Source organism: Peromyscus eremicus, chromosome 1, assembly GCF_949786415.1.
Source record: "Peromyscus eremicus chromosome 1, PerEre_H2_v1, whole genome shotgun sequence".
In the NCBI taxonomy this organism is placed as follows: domain Eukaryota; kingdom Metazoa; phylum Chordata; class Mammalia; order Rodentia; family Cricetidae; genus Peromyscus; species Peromyscus eremicus.
Window position 1 is genome coordinate 151,980,712 of NC_081416.1, and position 18,794 is coordinate 151,999,505.

The following is an 18,794-nucleotide window of genomic DNA, read 5'->3' on the forward strand; positions in this document are numbered from 1 at the left end:
TAGAACATAATCAAATATAAAACGTACTGAATTCTGTACATATGGAAGACCTAGTGTATGTAAGACCTATCTCTCTCTCTCTCTCTCTCTCTCTCTCTCTCTCTCTCTCTCTCCTCCTCCCTCCCTCCTGGTGTGTGTGTGTGTGTGTGTGTGTGTGTGTGTGTGTATGTGTGTGTATGTGTGTGTACGCACAGCATGCGTATATTCATTCATGGGGGTGGTATACGCACACATTGGAGGATGGGGGCGTTCCATGCACCCATGAGCAGAGAGCCTGAAAGAGACCATCAGGTGTCCTGCTCTATTGCTTTCTACCTTATTCCTTTGAGGCATCCTCTCATTGAAGCTGGAATTGGCTGTTGGCCAGGAAGCCACAGCAATCCCAAGTCTCTGCTCCACACAAGGCTAGGTTTACAGGTATGGACATAACACAGCTTTTTATATGGATACTGAGATTCAAATTGAGATCCTCATGCTTGCATAGCAAACGCTCTTACTCACTAAGCCATCTCATCAGCCCATTTTCTGTATTTTTTTCCCCAATATAAGCCTATATTACCTTTTGTTAAGAAGGAAATGCTTAAACTTTTAAGATAACAGGTTAGAGGATACACTACTTGAGGACTGGGGATGTGGCTCAGTTGGCAGAGTGTTTGCCTACACAATCCCCAGCACTGCATAAACTGGGTGCGGTGGTACACACTTACAATCCCAGAACTCTGGAAGTAGAGGCAGAAGGATTAGGAGTTTAAGGTCATCCTTGGCTACAATAGTTAGCTCGAGGCCAGCCTGGACTATAAGAGACACCGCCAAAAAAATTATATGCTGTTTAAGCTTCGACACTTTAGAAATGAAATGGTCTCACTGTCCCTGCTGTCCCCCAGAAGAGGCTGAGCTACCACTGCCCATTTGTGCAGCCCCTGAGCTCCTCTGGGCCTGCCTGTAATCCCGTGATGGAGGCAGAAGCCACTGGCATGGTGATGTAACAGGAGGAGGAAGCCGATGCAAAGTCAAGTGACTCTGGCTGCTATTCCTGGATCTGCTAACTAGCTATTGACCTTGAACAAATCACTTCCTCTCCACGCCTTGCTTTCACCAGCTGACTATGGGGAGGGAGGGAGGGCTGCTGGCCTAAAAGAGAGGAAGGCACAGCCGACACCACCGCTGACCAGAACAACTGGTGGGTGGCCGCGGCGACCAAAGAGCACGTGCCTGCAATTCAGCCGTGAGATCCGGTCGACACATGCACTGCACAACGGTACTAGCCACCAGCACCTGAAGTGTGGCTGGCCCACACGAAAATACTCAACAGACTGCAGAGATATTACAAAAAACGATGCAGCATTAGCAATGTTCCTATTGTACTAAATAATATTTTGGACATTCTAAGTGAAATGTGTTAATAAGATTAATTTATTATTACTCTGTTTCATTTTTTGGAATATGGCTCACAGCACTGTCCCAAAAGATAAATTAATCAATCAAGGCTGGGAACTGTTCGATGACTCTTTAAGATCACCTGGCTAACAAAGATTCAGCCAGTGAGAGGACGAGGAGCCAGGCCTATATCATTTGGTGAGTTCCCTATAAAGTTCACAGCACCGCTTGCCCTACAGTGGTTTCATAGTCCCCCCCAAACTGATCAAAGGCCAAACAGGATCATTATAGTCATAGCTCAGGAGTCTCCAAGTTCCATCTGACACTCACTTGATGTGGGACACAGGGCACAGCATGGCATGGAACCATGTCCTCACCTCTAAGGTGAGGACATGTAAGTGACCCAGCTGCCATCACATGTGGCCTTGAAACACTGACATCCTACAGGTCTACGGTGTGTATTCGGCCTTCATCAGAGTGCAGAGGTCGAAATCCCTTACAGGAGGACAGAGACAACAACCCTCACCCCACACAACATCAACCCAGTAGATGCTGGAGAGCCACAGAGGCGCCAGAGTGCACAGCCTGCGTGACTCAGAATATCTAAACCATCTTTTGGAAAGGCAGGCTGTCTTCCACATGGGGATAGTTACACTGTTGCATCAGCAGGTAAAATTAAATTCTGCTGCAATGCCAAATGGTTACATAACCTACAAGGACTCCAGAGAAGTGGTCTAAAGAACACTGAACAAAATCCAATGTGTTAACAGCCTGAGCAAGATGAGAAAAGAGGGCTATTAATCTTGACAATTTTTAACTCACTTTCGAAATATCAAAACCCAATTCACTTTGTGACTACACTAAAAATGATTAAATGGACACTTTAAAATGGTGAATATCATATATAAATTATAGCCCCACCCAAAAAAAAAAAACAGTCTGTGTATAAAAAGCACCACTGGAAAACTTGGCCATGTAGGAAAAAATAAATTTAGTAATCACATATTTTTGTTCTTTTTAAAAACGTGACATTGGCAGCTAACTCAATAATTACTAAGTTTGTATAACATCAGCCATCTCAGGTCAATTAGGGCAGAAAATGAATGTCTCTTAGTCTATTCTTACTCCAACAGGATGTTGCCCCCATCACTGGCTATGGAATGAACTAGACACCTGCAACCCTGTGTCTGCAGAGGAGAGGGGGTCAGGTGCCTGGGAGTCACTCAGAACCAGCATTCAACATTTTCACCAACCACCACAGCAAAGCCAAAGCGAAACTCAGGCTATCATCGATGGCTCTCTCGTCAGCTGGTTAGTTGTTTAAGACTCACTGAACTAGATAGAGTTCATTGGCAGCTCAGAATTTAAGTATTTAAACTTTCACATTGGTACTCTGTAAATGCCAACAGTTAGTTAGCTGTCCACTCGGTCAGACCATACTAGGCTGAGTTTACAAACACGTGCACACATGAATCTCCACACAAAACACTGAGCACACCAGTATGAGAGTCCCCACTTACTGCTTTAAAATGAAAGGCACTCGGCTCTGTGTGAGAGGTCTAACAAAAAATAAGTTCCTCAGAGGTACAGGCTGCAGTCTGCCCTGCCCTAGCAGGACAATCCAGGTCAAAGGAAAGGGAAGACCTTCCTGCACGAGAAAATGATGCATGGCTTCCTGAAGAAAGGCCACTGGAGTACTTATAATGCATTAGCTTGGCACTGATGGAGAGTCAGAAAACTACAGTATAAAAGCTGAGCAGTGTGGAGCACACCTGTAATCCCACAGCTTGGGGGATGAAAGCAAAAGAATCAGGAGTTCTAAGGCCAGCTATGAATGTGTGTGTGTGTGTGTGTGTGTGTGTGTGTGTGTGTGTGTGTGTATGTGTATGTGTGTGTGTGTGTGTGTGTGTGTGTGTGTGTGTGTGTCCAGCTCAGGCTGTGCTGCAGAGTGAGACTCTGGCTCAAAGGCAAAAGAAAGAAAAGAGCAGTATGCTTCATGGTCAAGTACTTGCTCCTTAACATTTTGATCAACAATGAGCCACATACACAACGGTACCCACATCACAAAGCCTAGGTGTGCAGTAGACTGTATCTCCTTGATGCTCAGGCAATGGCACACCCCCATCACTGAGCAATACGCAGCTATATATAAATTTACTGTTGATTTCATGATCTGCCCCATCACAGTTCCCCCAAGAGGAAGATAATCATTTCCATCCTGTATAATTGAGAAAACTCAGAGGATGAGCAATGAGCCTAAGCTCGATGTGAGTGCTTTATATATACTATCAAATTAAGTTCTTACAGCTACTCATAAAGGATTTTGCAGATGGGGAGATGGTCTCAAAAGATAATTTGCCTTGTGGAGGGGCCCTAAAACAGGCTTAGGGGCCCAGACACAGCTTCTGTGACACGTTTACCAGCAGGCAACACTTAGATCCAGGAAAAGCCATAGCTAACATCACCCAGGGATCCACCCAGGGATGGGGAAGTACCTGACATCCCAAACATTCCAATCATTAGATAAGGTGGCCAGATGTCCTTGAGTCTAGCATACACCTATTTTTTTATCTTACAGATACCCCTAGACAATTGTCAGCCAATCAGGGTCCTGGACCCTGGAAATCCCCTCACCCCAACCTCTGCTATGATAAAACCTACCCTGCTTGAGCTCAGGGCTCTCTGCTCTCACCACTGCATGGGACAGACAGACCAAGCCCCGGGGCTTGAAAATAAAGGCTCTTTGCTTTTACATAAGGGATTTGGCCTCTGTGGTGGTCTTTTGGGGTCCTCGAGATCTGGGCGTAACAGTCTAAAATTATATCAAGAATGTTACTAAAACTGTCACTGCAAATTTATACTTTCCCCCCAACTCTGTCTCAGCTTCACTCCAGACCACAGCATGCAGAAAGCTGAAGGATACACTCGGCTCTGAAGAGCTGGGACCTACCTGTTAATGAGGCCGAGTGCTCAGATCCAGCAACAACACATACCGCTGTAGAATTCTCTAGGCCTGCAAAGGAAATTTGTTTGTTTTGAGCTATATTTATGCTAGAACACATTGCATGAGAGTGGACTCTAGGGCCCAGCATTACCTGAGCATGAGGAGAAGCCCACCCAGTGCCAGCACGCATGAGCAACAGGATGATTGGCATGACGGAGACAGTGAGGTAAGGGGGTTTGCACACGTCAATTATTGAGGATAAAGTACCACAGTCCTCACTATCAGAGGAAAGGCATCGACATGAACAGCAGGAAAGCCAGAGCAGCCATGCGATAATGAATTAGAACTGGACAGATAAGAGTAAATTCACATAAATTCTGATAGAAACAGATGCATAGACACGATAAGATGTATGTAAAATGTGTGCATGTACATCCGAACTCTGCCTGCTGAGGAAGGCTGATGTCAAAAGAACTCACACGTTCAGCTCCTATTGTGTGCAGGACTGAACCACAAACCAGGCCTCCTCAGAACACACAGCAGAACTCTCTGAACCTGCTTCTGACCTCCAACTCCAGCACTTTACCTCCCTGAATTACACTACCTTCACCAACATAGCAGAATCCCAATCTGTCCTGTTCGGAGTTGGGACAGCCTGTGGTAATTTATGGTCTAACCTGCAGAAAAACACAGCCTTAGTCTGCAACTGTTTTCAAAAACTTCTGTTTTACTAACTAAAAGGCATCTCACATCTTCAAGTGTCCTTAGAATGAATAGAACAAAGCAGAAGTTCCCAGCCACATCCACCAGCAAGGAGTCCTGGGCCTTAGGGGTGCCTGGGTAGCAGGGTGAAGATGGGAGAATGCAAAATGATGGGCTATGAGGGCAGAAAACTAATGAGCCATTCAAACCCACCAGAAAACCCCCAGACAACTCTGAGCTCTTGTTCCAGGAAGATCTCACACTGGCTCTTTAAGTGTTTTGTTATGCCTCCTGGTTACTGGCCCAGGACTAAAATACAGAAGAACATTTCATTTTCCCCCTTGGCACAGGAGAAAACTGGTAACCATTCACACCCGATGCAAAATAGTGCTATCTACAAAGAGAAGGCAGAGGAGGCCAAATGGGGAGTCTTCACTGAGAGCGCCATGTCTGAGCCAGACCTCGAGGAAATCCCAGGGCTTTTCCAGAGAAAGAGGAAGGAAAGGTACTTCCGGCAGAGTGAAGTCTGTCTGTCTACAGGTACAGTGGCCAGTCAGGCGCTATGACCATCTTGTTGAAGTAAGGAGAAGGTCTGGGAAGTGTATCCTGTGAGAGACCACACACACACCCTGTACACATGCACAGGAGCATGTACACACACACACACACACACACACACACACACACACACACACACAGTGTGTTTTTGTTTTTTTAAAGCCTTTTTAAAGGCAAACACGGCGGTACACTTACAATCCCGATGTTAGGAGGTGGAGCAGGTGAGCTACCCAGTGGGCTCCAGGCTTGTGGAGGACCCCGTCTCCTAGAACACAGTGGACAGTGCCAGAGGAACAACAGCCAAGGCTGTCCTCTGGCCTTCCCATCCACATGCATATGTGTACATACGTAAACATATACACACACATGTAACACAAATTGATAAAGATCTTATTAATAAAAAAAAAACCAGAGCCAGATATAGAGGTGAAAGCTGAAAGATCAGAGAAACAGAACAAGCCAGCCTCAAGAGAGTGAGTTCCTGTTTCCCCACACCTTATATACCTTTCTCTGCCTAGACATCACTCCCTGGGATTAAAGGCATGTGTGTTTCCCAGTACTGGGATTAAAGGTGTGTGCCACCACTGCCTGGCTCTGTTTCCAGTGTAGCCTTGAACTCACGGAGATACAGAGGAGTGATAGGATTAAGGGTGTGTGCCACCACTGTCTGGCCTCTACATCTAATCTAGTGGCTCTGTCCTCTGACCCCCAGACAAGTTTATTAGGGTACACAATATATCACTACACACATACCTACACAAAACCAGAATGACCCCAATACGTGTGTACTCTACAGTCTCTATTCTGTTTCCACCATTCCCAGCACCTTCCAGTTTCTTTTGTTTGGAGCCTGAGAATAGTTAGAGGTCTCCTATATAGGATTTTCCCATAGCCAACCCTCAGGGAACTGGACCCAAAAGTAAGAGTTACAGAGAAGAGAAGAGATAGACATGGTACCAGAAAGTCAGAAAGGCCTGCAGAGAGAGTGGAGAACAGAGATGAGGAGCTGAAAAGGACCTGAGAGTGGACGATGGAGAGAAACAAAGGGGGGGCCGTACCTATTGGCCGACTAGCCAGCAGCAGACCCACGGGCAGCATACAGATCACCTCCTGTGTTCCCATGTGTACACACCCCGGGCCTGCTCCCTACATCCTCACTCGTTCCTGTCTCCCTTCCGGGAGAAGGAAATGGCACAGAGGCACAGCCCACAGTCTTCTCTCTGGAGGGTGACTCCTGCACTGAGAGGCCATTCCTGTCCCCTTGGCCATGCAGGAAACCCAGCACAGCTGTTCTGTGCAGTCACCCAGGTGCCTTGTGGGCAACTTGAGTCTAGGATTCAGAACTCGAGACTCACTGTATTACCACGCCCTGTTTCCAAACTCCTACATCACCTCTTCCAGGTGGCTACGATCCATTCTATCACTTCCTTGTTGATCTCCACCCACCTGCCTGGCATCTATCGATCAACAGGTCGCAGACCCTGGTGGCAAAGATGGTGATTTGTACTGGGGCTAGAAAAGTCACAAAAAGACTGACAATCTAACCAACCGAGAAAGTCAGAAAGATCAAGAAAAACCAAAGGCTTAAGGCTAGAGAGATGGCTCAGCGGTTAAGAGTCCTGGCTGGACCTAGATTTGGTTCTCAGCTCATGGCAGCTCACGACTGGTATAACTCAAATTCCAGGATGCAACCCTCTCTTCTGGCCTCCCTGGGCACCTGGCATGCAAATGGTGCACAGACACACACACAGACAAAAGATCCATACAAACTAAAGTGCTTAGAAAGAGAGAGAGAGAGAGAGAGAGAGAGAGAGAGAGAGAGAGAGAGAGAGAGAGAGAGAAAGAAAGAAAGAAAGAAAATGAAACCCCCCTTTCCCATTTCCAGAAGATCTATGTTCTTCCTCACAAAGAGTAACCAAAGACTGTGAAGAAATAAGCAGCTCACCTGTCACTCTGCTCGGTTCCTTCGCTGTCAAAAACAATGGGAGAGTCTTCCCAGGACACAAGCGTCGTCCCGAAGATGCCAAGCCAGTCCCCCACTGGAACACACTGCCGTTCACTTCCCAGCAGAGCCAGAAGGAAAAGAGAGAATGTAAGAGTTAGACCAGATTGCTGCTCGACCGCACTGCTGTGGGGACTTCCCAACGCAGCCTCAGCCGGTGTGAACACCACACAGGGGCTTCCGCAAGGGTCTGTGATCCGCCACAGTGATTATCAACCAGACAAACACAAATCCAGTCTTTTGGACAGTCTAAGACCATGAGAGAAAATTCCGAAGTTGTAGAACTTCCTCTCAAAAGTCCCAGGCACTGCCTCACAGCTACAGCCCTGGAATGCTGCCTTGCTCATAGCTAACCTCAAAGGAACCTTGAAGACCATTGAGTCCACACCCCACATTTACTAGATGAGAAAACTGAGGTCCAGAAGAGAGACTATGATTTGGGGGTCACATGGGGAATCAACAGTAGAGAAAACACTGGGGTTCAGCTGACACTTGAGGTAGTGCCTTTCTACCCAACCAAGGCGAGTTCAGATCCTCTCTTGTCAAATACATGTGTATCTGTGACTACAAGACAGTGTGGCAGCCATTAACTCAGTAGAGCGGCCACCTGAACCTATGTATGGCAAACCCCAGAGATGTGCACAGATAAAACCCCATGCATTTGGCAGACAGTCAGATGTGCACAGCACGGATCCACCAGCTAACACAACATCAAGGTCTGCTCCTCCGGAACACTCTACAGTCATCACTCTCGGACAGTAACAAGACAAGCCTGCTTTATGAAGCAGCAGCTATGACCACTGAGAACAGTGCAGTACAAGAGAGGCCTACAACCAGCAGGCCTCTGAACTCCAAGGGCAAAAATTTCCCTGCACACAACAAGTGGCTGATATATTCACCATGTCTCAAACAATGGATCATTCCCTTTGAAAATTTCCCCAGATATTTATTATTATTTTATGTGTATGAGTGTTTGGCCTTCATGTATGACTGTGCACCACATGTGTGCCTGGTACCTACAGGGACCAGAAGAGGACTTCAGTTCCCCTAGAACTGGAGTTACAGACCACTGTGAGCCGCCATGTGGGGTCCTCTACAAGAGAAGCCAGTGCTCTTAACCAGGGGGTGGTCTCTCCATCTCCTCTTGGAAATATTTTATTGTAAAATGTATCACCTTCGCCGTTTTAAGTGTCTAACCCAGTGGCACCACACAGTCACTGCGGTGTGCAGCCATTACCCTTCCAGCTCCCAAACTGCTTCATCCTGAAACACTGCAGCAGACTGCACCCAGTCACCCCCATCCTGGGCCCCCTGCCCTGCGGCTGCCATTCACTGTCTCTAGTTCTGACTAATCATATGAATGGAATGCCAGCACTTGTCCTTTCTATGACTGGCTTATTCCATTCAGCAGCATGTTCATCTATGGAGGAGCCTTTCAACAGTTCCGTACTTTCTAAGGCTCATACTATCCCATGGGTGGGGGAGAGTGGAGGGAGAAGTTACATGTGTGTGCACATGTGTGTGCCACATTGTGCTTGCTCATTCGCCTGTCAACGGACACCTGAGGAGCTGTGTTGTCTCAGCTGTTAGGAATAATGCCAGTTATATCTGGTGTCTTCCATTCTAGAGACGGTTGATCTCTTTGCCTCTCCCTCCTTTTTCTCTCGTATGAAATACGCCACGCTGGGCGTGGTGGCACACACCTTTAATCCCAGTACTCAGTAGGCAGAGGATCCTTGGCAGAGGAACACTCAGAGGATCTCTGTGAGTTCAAAGCCAGCCAGGTCTACATAGTGAGTTCGAGGCCAGCCAGGGTTATGTTGTGAGACACATCTCTTAAAAAAAAGTGGGGGAGGGTGGCTACAGTTAGTTATACAGCACTTCCATGCTGCTTTCCATAGCAACTGAACCATTCTATATTCTACTTAAAGAATTAAAAGTGTGGGGGGGGGGACAGCCTCAGACTATGGTCCTCCCTTCCCACCTTGCTTAAGACAGGGTCTTTTGTTTGCTGGCTGCATACACAAGGCTCACTGGCCTGTGAGCTTCTGGGGATTCTGCCCACCTCACCCTACAGACACACACAACCATGTCTTGCTCTAGAAGGGTGCTGGGGATCTGAACTTAGGTCCTCACACTAGTGCAGCGAACACCTGGCCCACTGAACCCTCTCTCTAGCCCCACCGCCCTGCCGATTTCTAAGAAGACAGCCTGTCTATAAATGAGTGGTCACTGCCACACGGTTCAGCAGTCACACTCCTGAACCCACGTAACCCAGAGAAATGAAATCTACATTCATATAAAACCTGTCCACAGATGTTTATAGGTTATTGCAAATGGGCCAAAACTGGAAACAGGCCAGACGTTCCTCAATGGGTAACTAGTTAAACAAAATGGCTGTTACAGACTGTACTGTGCCCCACCCCACAACATCCAGGTGTGGAATCCCTAATTTCCATTGTGTCTTTGTTTGGGAACAGGGCATTACAGGTTAGGAAAGCTGAACGGTGCCTCTGGAAAGTGGGGTTAGTTCAATAGGACCAGGTTCTGTACGGATGAGTCATGAGAGAGTTCTCTTTGCACAGATGCACAGAGGAAAAGCCTGTGAGGATACAGTGAGAAGGGGGTATCTACAAGCCAAGAAAACAGTGTCACCAGAAACCAATCCTGATGCTGGGCTTTTAGCCTCTAGAACAATGAGAAAATGAATGTATGTGATTTAAGCCATTTGGGTCGGAGTACTTTGTTACAACAGCTCTAGCAGGCTAATCCAGTGTCACATCCATACAGTGCTATTCATCACAAAAAGGAATCAGTTATGGATACACACGGCTAAGACAGGTAGCCAGGGAATTAGGCTGAGAAGGAAAAGCCAAGCCCTAAAGGTCACATACTGTATGAGAGCATCTTAGAGCATTTCAGAGGCGACATTACAGACACAGGAAACAAGAACTGTTGTCGAGGGCTAACAAAGGGCTGGGAACAGCAGGAAGTGAGTGTGGCCATCAACACCAGCACGGCAGACCTTGTGGTGATAAAATTCCTCTGCATCCCCACTGTATCAGCATCAACATCCCAGGTGAGCTACTGCACTGTCAATTCTACAAGGTGCTACCACTGAGGGAAGCTGGAAAAAGAACTCGAAGGAATCTATTTTGTTTTTAGCAATTTCATGTGGGTCTCTAATTCTCTAAAACACAAGATCTCATGTTTTAAAAAGTTGCATGTGCATGAACATTTTGTCTGCATGTGTGTCTGTCCTCCACATGCAAGCCTGGTGCCCCTGGAGGCCAGAAAAGAGGGTCAGCTCTCCTGATACTGGAGTTACAGACTATTATGAGCTGTCGTGTGGGTGTTAGGAGCTAAACCTGGATCTTCTAGAAGAGCAGCTGGTGCTCTTACCTGCTGTGTCAATATCTCGCTTTAAGAGAAGGTGTAAGCAGCAGGAAGCCACAGGAGTTGACCAGCATAGAGCTTCACTACCTCTTCCTTGCCTCTCCTCTTCTGTCCTCACCCACCCACATCTGGACTCACACGACATGGAGCGTCAGCAGCCACAGGAGATGAACACTGGGGCACAGCCCAAGAGGAACAAGTGCAGAAATCGAAGACACAGAAGGGTGAAGCCTCCTCCACCCATCCCTGAGTTTCTAACTCCTCCCTCTCCCTAGTTTCTCTCCTCTGAGTGCACCCTAGCTTCTCCCTCCCAAGCATCTGTTCCCTCATATGTATATTTATGTATACATGTGCGTGCAGGTGCATATAAAAGTCAGGGTTCAGCCTTGGTGGTGGTTCCTCAAATGTCTTCAATTTTAACTGAGATAAGGTCTTTCATTGGTCTGGAAGTTCATCAAGTAGGTTAGGCTGGCTCGCCAGTGAGCTCCAGGGATCAGCCTGTCTCCACTTCTCACCTCGCCATTGCTGGCATTACAGGTGCACATCGCCATGCCCAGCTTTTTACATGGGTTCTAGAGATTTGAACTCAGGTCCTCATCCTTTCAAGGCAATTGTAGTATCTACTGACCCATCTCCCCACCTTACCCCTCTTTTTAAAAGGAACTACCTATGTATCCATTGTTTTCTACACTTTAGGACCCTCAAATCAAGGCCAGAGTCCTATCTACCTTAATGCCACCACCAGCCCCCGATACATGCTTCCCACTTGTGTACAGAAGACAGCTCACTTAGAGCTTTTCAATCTACAAACATTAAAACCCAGCAGGAAGGCAACACAGTTCACTGCAATGTCTACACTGATGGTCTCTAGCTCTTCCTGCCTTACTCACAAGCACTTCCACAAGCTCTTGATGGGTAAAACTTTAACTCACACCACTCCTTGGCTGTGAGGACTAAATAAGAGAATCAAATTAGGAAAAATCCAGCAGCATGTCTCCAAAAAAGAGGGCCAGACAGCTCACTTCCTCCCTCCCTCTGCTAAGACCCTTGAGTGACTTCTACTTCATGGTCTCTCCTTTCAGTTGGAGCTACAGCACAGCGGGACCCTTGCCAACACTCCTTACGAAGTTTTCCTCTGGAGCTCTATTGCTCGGAATGGGCTCACTTGGGAAAAAAAGGCTGAGTGGTCACCTGTAGTGGCTAATGCATGCCTCAGTCCAGCAGCGACACAAACAACCTTCTCTCTCAGGAGCTGTCCAAAGAAAGAACAAGATTTACTCTCAGAATCATCCATCTACAAAATCTCATGTAACTCATGTGCAAACTCAATGCAGCCTGAAGCACCTCCCCCAATATGCTCAACCAGAAATACTTCTGTATTTATTGATAGATGAAAGTGTGTGTGTGTGTGTGTGTGTGTGTGTGTTTTGCATGCACATGAGTCTGTGTGTTGCATGCACATGAGTCTGTGTGTGTGTTGCAAGCACATGAGTGTGTGGGCGCACAAGTAGGCCACAGGAAGACACTGGGTATCTTCTACTATCACGCTCCACCTTACTGCCTTAAAGCAGGGTCTCTCACTGAACTGGAAGCTCCCTGCCTCAGCCAGGCTGGGTGGCCATCAAGTTCCCTCGGTGCTGGAGTTACAGGCATACAGAGCCATCCCTGGCTTTTTTAAATATTTATTTTATTTTCTGTGTATGACTGCTCTTCCTGAATGTATGTATGTGTACCACATGCATGCCTAGTGCCTATGATGGTCAGAGGAGGATATCAGATCCCATGGAACCGGAGTTACAGATGGCTGTGAGCTACCACGTGGGTACTGTGAACTGAATCCAGGTCCTCAGTAAGAGCCACAAGCTCTCTTAACAGCCGAGACATCTCTCTAGCCCCTGCTTCGACTTTTTTTGCGTGAGTTCTGAAGATTCAAACCCAAGTCCTCGTGCTTGTATAAGAAGCACTCTTACCATTAAGCCATCTCCCCAGCCCTGGAAAATAACTTTTTAAAATATCATATCATAGTACCACACTGCACTACCTCTCAAGGGCAGGGGGGCGGGGAGCTCCAAAGTCATCCAGTAAACATTTCCCCAAAACAGCCAAATACCATATGGTTCCTGCCACTCAGCTCAGCTCTGTAGCATCAAACAGCTACACAGGAGAAGGCATGGCTGTGCTCCAATAAGACTTAAATAGTAAAGGCTTTAGTCTTCCCTCCTGACCCAGTTCAATCCCCAGCCAGGTTGGAAGCTCTTCCTTAAAGGGTCATCCAGCCCCCGTCTGGTACCCGCCTCTGGTGACACAGGGCCCACCATCTCCCTAGGCACCTGATCCATCCTTGCACGTCTCCTTGTGTCTCTAGGTGGAGCCAAACCCAGCTGCCTTGAGCTTCTGACAAAGCTTTCCAAATATTTGAAGACAGTTGTCATGTCCTTTCTAATACATCTTGTGGCGGTTTTAAAAATAGGTCCTCAAATTCTTCGATACTACTCCCTTCCTTCGAGTCACAGAGCTTGATTCCCCTCCCCTGTGTGGGCTGGACTTAGTGACACACTTCTAACGGAAAGAAGAAAGGAGCAGAGTGAGTCAGAGGCAGGGCGACAAAAGGCTCCGAGGCCTCCTCTTAAGAAAGCAGCCGACAGGTCTCAGCAGTTGTACAGAAAGCCAGCCGCCAGGTCTCAGCAGTTGTACAGAAAGCCAGCCGACAGGTCTCAGCAGTTGTACAGAAAGCCACACAGCAAGGAGCTGTGGCTCCCACCAGAAGCATCGTGAGAGCTGGGCAGTGGGTCTCTACCCCAGTGCAGCCCATCGAGGCTGTGGACAGACCTAGCTATGTCTTCACTGCTACTCTGTGAAAGACCAGCTCAGAGGTCCCATTCCAGACCCTCAAAAATGCAGGATAATGCTTATTTTAGCTACTGTCACCCACAGTAGAACTAATGAAGGACTCTTTAGACAAACGTCCCAATTGCAACAGCTATCACTGAGTTTCTCTCCTCTGGATATGTTCTGGATTCCTCCTCCCCCCTCTGGCCTCATATATCCCAGGATGGCCTCAAACTAGGTATGTAGCCAAGGATAACCTTGAACTTCTGGTCCTCCTGCCTCTGCCTCCCAAGTGCTGGGAATAAATGCATGCACTACCATGACCAGTTTAGGCAGTGCTGGGGACTAAACCCAGGACTTCCTGCATGCTGGGAAACTATCCCCTGAGGTATGTCCCTGGCCCTCAGTCACTCTCTTTTCAAGGCTGAGAATAAGTCTTAAGGATCACTATGTCTAGAGCCTATGCACCAACACACAAGAGAATCTGTCACACCAGATCAGTCTGACCAGCACAAAAGACAATGTTCTGGCCTCCCTTCTGGAGACAATACAGCTGACATTGGCGTCCCCAATCACATTAGCCCCTGGCAAAATAAAATCTGACTGCTAATACAGTAGATGGTTCTTTAAACACTCTTCTTCCCTGCCCTCCTTTCTTTTTAATAAAGATAACCAGTGGGCCAGGCCCATCTCTTTATGTTGGTATCTTACGTGCTATTCTACTACCCATGGGCCCTCACTCCACCCCGGTACTTCCACTTTTCCCCACATCCCAGCCTGAGCGCCTGGTGACGGCATCCCAAATGCTTGTCTTGTCTATGCTCCCACAAACACGTTCACACTGTGCCTTGGCCTACAATGTTCTTCTTTGGCACCTGTTTGCATCCTGGTTATCCCAAGCCTAGACTCAACTCTAAGATTCAGGTAAACTTCCTGCTCCCTAGGAGTCCAGTCCTTCCTTGGGACTACATGAGCATCTATCACGATCCTAGCATGACAATGGCACTGCATGTATTTACCATGTGCCACTAAATTACAAATCTCTCAGGTGCCAGGACAGGTCTTAACCACCAATGTCCTCACTACCTAAATTCAGTGCCCAAACATGGCAGCTGCCATCCACAGACAGAGAGTCTCCATCAGTTCTCATTCTGGTATATCCCTCCCATTGCCACATGGGAGACAGCCCATCAAAATGTTCTTAGTTACTAACTCTGTCATCCAGCATATTTTAACCATTGTCCCTTCCTGTCCTCTTTAATTATATCAACTATAATTAGGCTAAATTAATTATAACATGTGTAGGTTCTTACAAGGCCACCTATTTGCACCTGGGAGTTACAGGGGGGACCCAGAGCTCTGTAGAACTAGACCTGTGTGCAGGCCTTGGGAACCATTACCCCCAAATAACAGAGCACCCTGTGGTGCAACTGAATTCCACAAGAAGACAGCAGCAGACCCAACCTCTCCAATGAAAACGCATCTGCCACTCCTAACCGGAGTTTAGGGATTAGGTGGCAGAGGGGAAGTTGAGGCAGTGAAAACCCATTCTTGATTTTAGTGTATTTCCTGAAAGTTTTCCTGTTCCCATCAGGATCACTTACAATATTATGCTTTTATTTTTTACTCCCATTTGACACAAACTAGGATCATATAGGAAAAGGGAACCACAACTAAGAAAACACCTCCATAAGACTGGCCTGGGCTGGGGAGATGGCTCAGCAGTTAAGAGCACTGGCTGTTCTTCCAGAGGTCCTGAGTTCAATTCCCAGCAACCATGTGGTGGCTCACAACCATCTCTAATGGGATCTGATGCCCTCTTCTGGTATAAATGAAAATAAAGCATTCATATATATAAAATAAATAAATATTTAGGAAAAAAGACTGGCCTGCAGGCAAGTCTGTGGCACATTTTCTTGATCAACTATTGATGTGGGGGGCCCAGCCAACTTGAGTGGTGCTACTTCTGGGCCCCGGGTCCCGGGAGGTAAAGAAAGGGCAACTGAACATGAGCTGAATGCAAGCCAGTAAGCAGTGTTCCTCCAGGTTTCCCCATGTCATACAGTTCCCGCCCCCAAGTTCCTGCTTCAGTTCCTACCTTGACCTACCTCAGTGACGGGTGATGGGGGTGACCTGACAGTTGTAAGATAAAATAAACCCTTTCCCCCCAAAGTTGTTTTTGATCATGATGCTAATCACAGCAATAGAAAGCAAAGTAAAACACACGTAAAATTCACAAACCTGTAATGACTTCTAAACAGAAGTCAAACACCCAGGCCCTGCACTTTGCCTGGGCAAAACAACAGAGCTGGCCCTGACAGTGTGGGCACTGGTGAGCTAGCGCCGAGGGCATGAGAGCAGAACTGGCCCCACTCCTTGCTGCCTGCTGCAGTGAGTGAGCTAGCCGGGGCAATGCTGGAGAGCTCATCCTGGCAGACTGACCAACCCAGCTACCACTCGGCCCAGAACCAGGGCTACGAGTTGGTCCACCCCAACATCCACCTTACCTATGAACTGCTGGAGCATGTGAAGGGGCCAGACCTGCAGATTCAAAGCTGCAGGAACTGTATGACGTGGGGAAACAACAAGATATCCAAGAGGAGTCCCAGTGAGGGCCAAGTATAATGGGTATAGTAGAAGCCAGAGGCCTTGAGCCAGACCAATGACTCATTGCAATCAACACAAGTAAAGATGTGCAGACTAAAGGGTAAACTGTGTGACTCACTGTGTCACACTACAGCTTCCACACCGAGATGTACGTGTACGTGTGTGTGTGTGTGTGTGTGTGTGTGTGTGTTATTTTGTTTTGTAAATTTTATTTTATTTTTGGGGGAGGGGGTGCAAGGGCAGAGGGACATATGAAGGGACAGAGAAATGAATAGGATCTGGATGCATGATGTGAAATCCACAAAGAATCAATTAAAAAAAAAGTCTAAAATAAAAAAGCTACAAGTCCTGCTTCCCACCCACTCTACCATGGTCACTGCTACATGTGAACACTGAACCCTTGCATGTGATTAGATTCAAAGCAACCAGTAAAACATGCGCACAGAGTTCAGAGCCTTGGCACAAAAGAAAGAAGGGGAAATACCTGATTCACAAATGTTACATTTATGTTTATATAAGTGACAATAGCTTGGACAGATTAAATAAGTCTTCAAGTTTCTAAAGCTAGGCTGGGTGTGGTGATGCATCTGTTACCGAAGCCACGGGAGGTGGAGGCGGGAGGATCAGGAGTTCAAGTCCAGCCTCAGTTATATATAACATGTCTGAGGGCAGTCTGGGCTATATGAGACTCTATACTTTAAAAAAAAAAAGTCAAGGGGCTTAAGAGGTGGCTCAGAGGTTACAAGCACTGGCTGCTCTTCCAGAGGACCTGCATTCAATTCCCAGCACTCACATGGTAGCTCCCAACTGTCTGTAACTCAAGTTCCAGCATCTCATACCTTGTTCTTGCCTTCATGGTACACAGACACATACACACAGGCAAAACATGCATATACACAAAATAAATCTTTTAAAAATGTCATTACATATGTGTGTGTGTGTATTACATGCTACACACATAAAACTTGAAAGTAGTGCATGAAGAGAGATACACAAAAGGCCACATGTTGTACAATTACATTTATATGAAATGGCTAGAACATATAAATCCACAGAGGAGGTAGACTAGCAGCCACCAGGGGCTGGAGGAGAGGAAGACAGGAAGCCACTGCTACTGAGTTTAGAGTACCTTTTGGCCACGATGCAAATGTTGTAGGATTTGATAATGACAATGGCAGCTACCCCTGAGAACATACTGAAAAACCCTGAAGCATACATTGCAAAGGAGCAGATTCAATGGTATCTGAACCACTGCTCAATAAGTTGTTATTAAAAATTAATTTTGGCTGTTTACTTGTTTTTAAATGGGGCTTTCAGAAAACTTTCAATCATTTGATACTTCTGCAGGACAGCACTGGACTACCGTCTGCTGAATCCACTGTCTTTTTTTTCGTGTGTGTGTGTGTGTGTGTGTGTGTGTGTGTGTGTGTGTAATATGTCTGTGGTGTGTATTCATGTACATATCTGTGAATGTGGGCACACACTATCACATGCATGAGGAAGTCAGAAGGCACTTCAGGGCTGCTCTACCCCTTCCACTTGGCTTTCGACAGAGTCTCTCTCTTTTGCTTTTTGCCACTTCTTATGCCTGGCTAGGTAGTCTCCTGTCTCAGCCTCCCATTTTCCCACTGGTGCACCAGGATTACATACAAACTTGTGCTATTGCACCCAGCTCTATGGATTCTGGAGAGCCACACTCATCTTCATGAGCCCAGCAAATGCTCTCTCCTCACTAGCCATCTTCCCAGACCCCGAACTTAGGTCTTGAGGCAAATCACACCTATTTGGACCTGTTTCCATTGTTAACAATGAGCATATGAGATGCATTTCTACCGTCCTAGTTTATAAAACCGTATAATGTGCACGAAGACGAACAGATTTCCCACCCAGCACTGATCCCTTCAAATTTTTAACAAATCCCTGATTTTTAACAGAACTTATTTTCAACTCAAGTTCTACTGCTCCATGGTTGTCAAGAACCAACCTAGTCTTTCAGTATGGGGAAGGCTTCATGGAACAGCCTAGAAACCAGAAGACAGAAAATAAGCTAAAACTGGCATGTGCTCACCTCAACGGCCTGGGGAACCACACATCGGCGAGGACCATGTGGCACACCTAACTGGCCAAAGGCATTAGATCCACAAGACAGAACTTGACCTGTTTCTGCAAAAGATAAGCATTCAGATTATAAACCTAAGAAGTGAGATGCCTGTGACCAACAGGGAGTCATGGATGAGAGGAGGCATCAAGGGTCCTGTGCCTCAAAGCCTTCCGGACACTTCCCTTCTCTTATTCCTCCAGACTAAAGATTATGGGCCACTCTGTATCCTCAAAGGTACATTACCTGTGCAGAGCACTTAGCTCAGGGCTAGTATTAGA

General features: G+C 46.9%; 1 protein-coding gene across 1 annotated transcript in view; it reads right to left on the reverse strand.

The window, feature by feature from the left end:
• Sergef (secretion regulating guanine nucleotide exchange factor) overlaps positions 1–18,794 on the reverse strand; it is a 214,906-nt gene that overhangs the window by 187,960 nt on the left and 8,152 nt on the right. Inside the window, 4 exon segments of the mRNA XM_059274441.1 lie at positions 4,328–4,390; positions 7,527–7,640; positions 12,171–12,231; positions 18,484–18,578. Of these exon segments, the coding sequence (XP_059130424.1) occupies positions 4,328–4,390; positions 7,527–7,640; positions 12,171–12,231; positions 18,484–18,578 (333 nt within the window).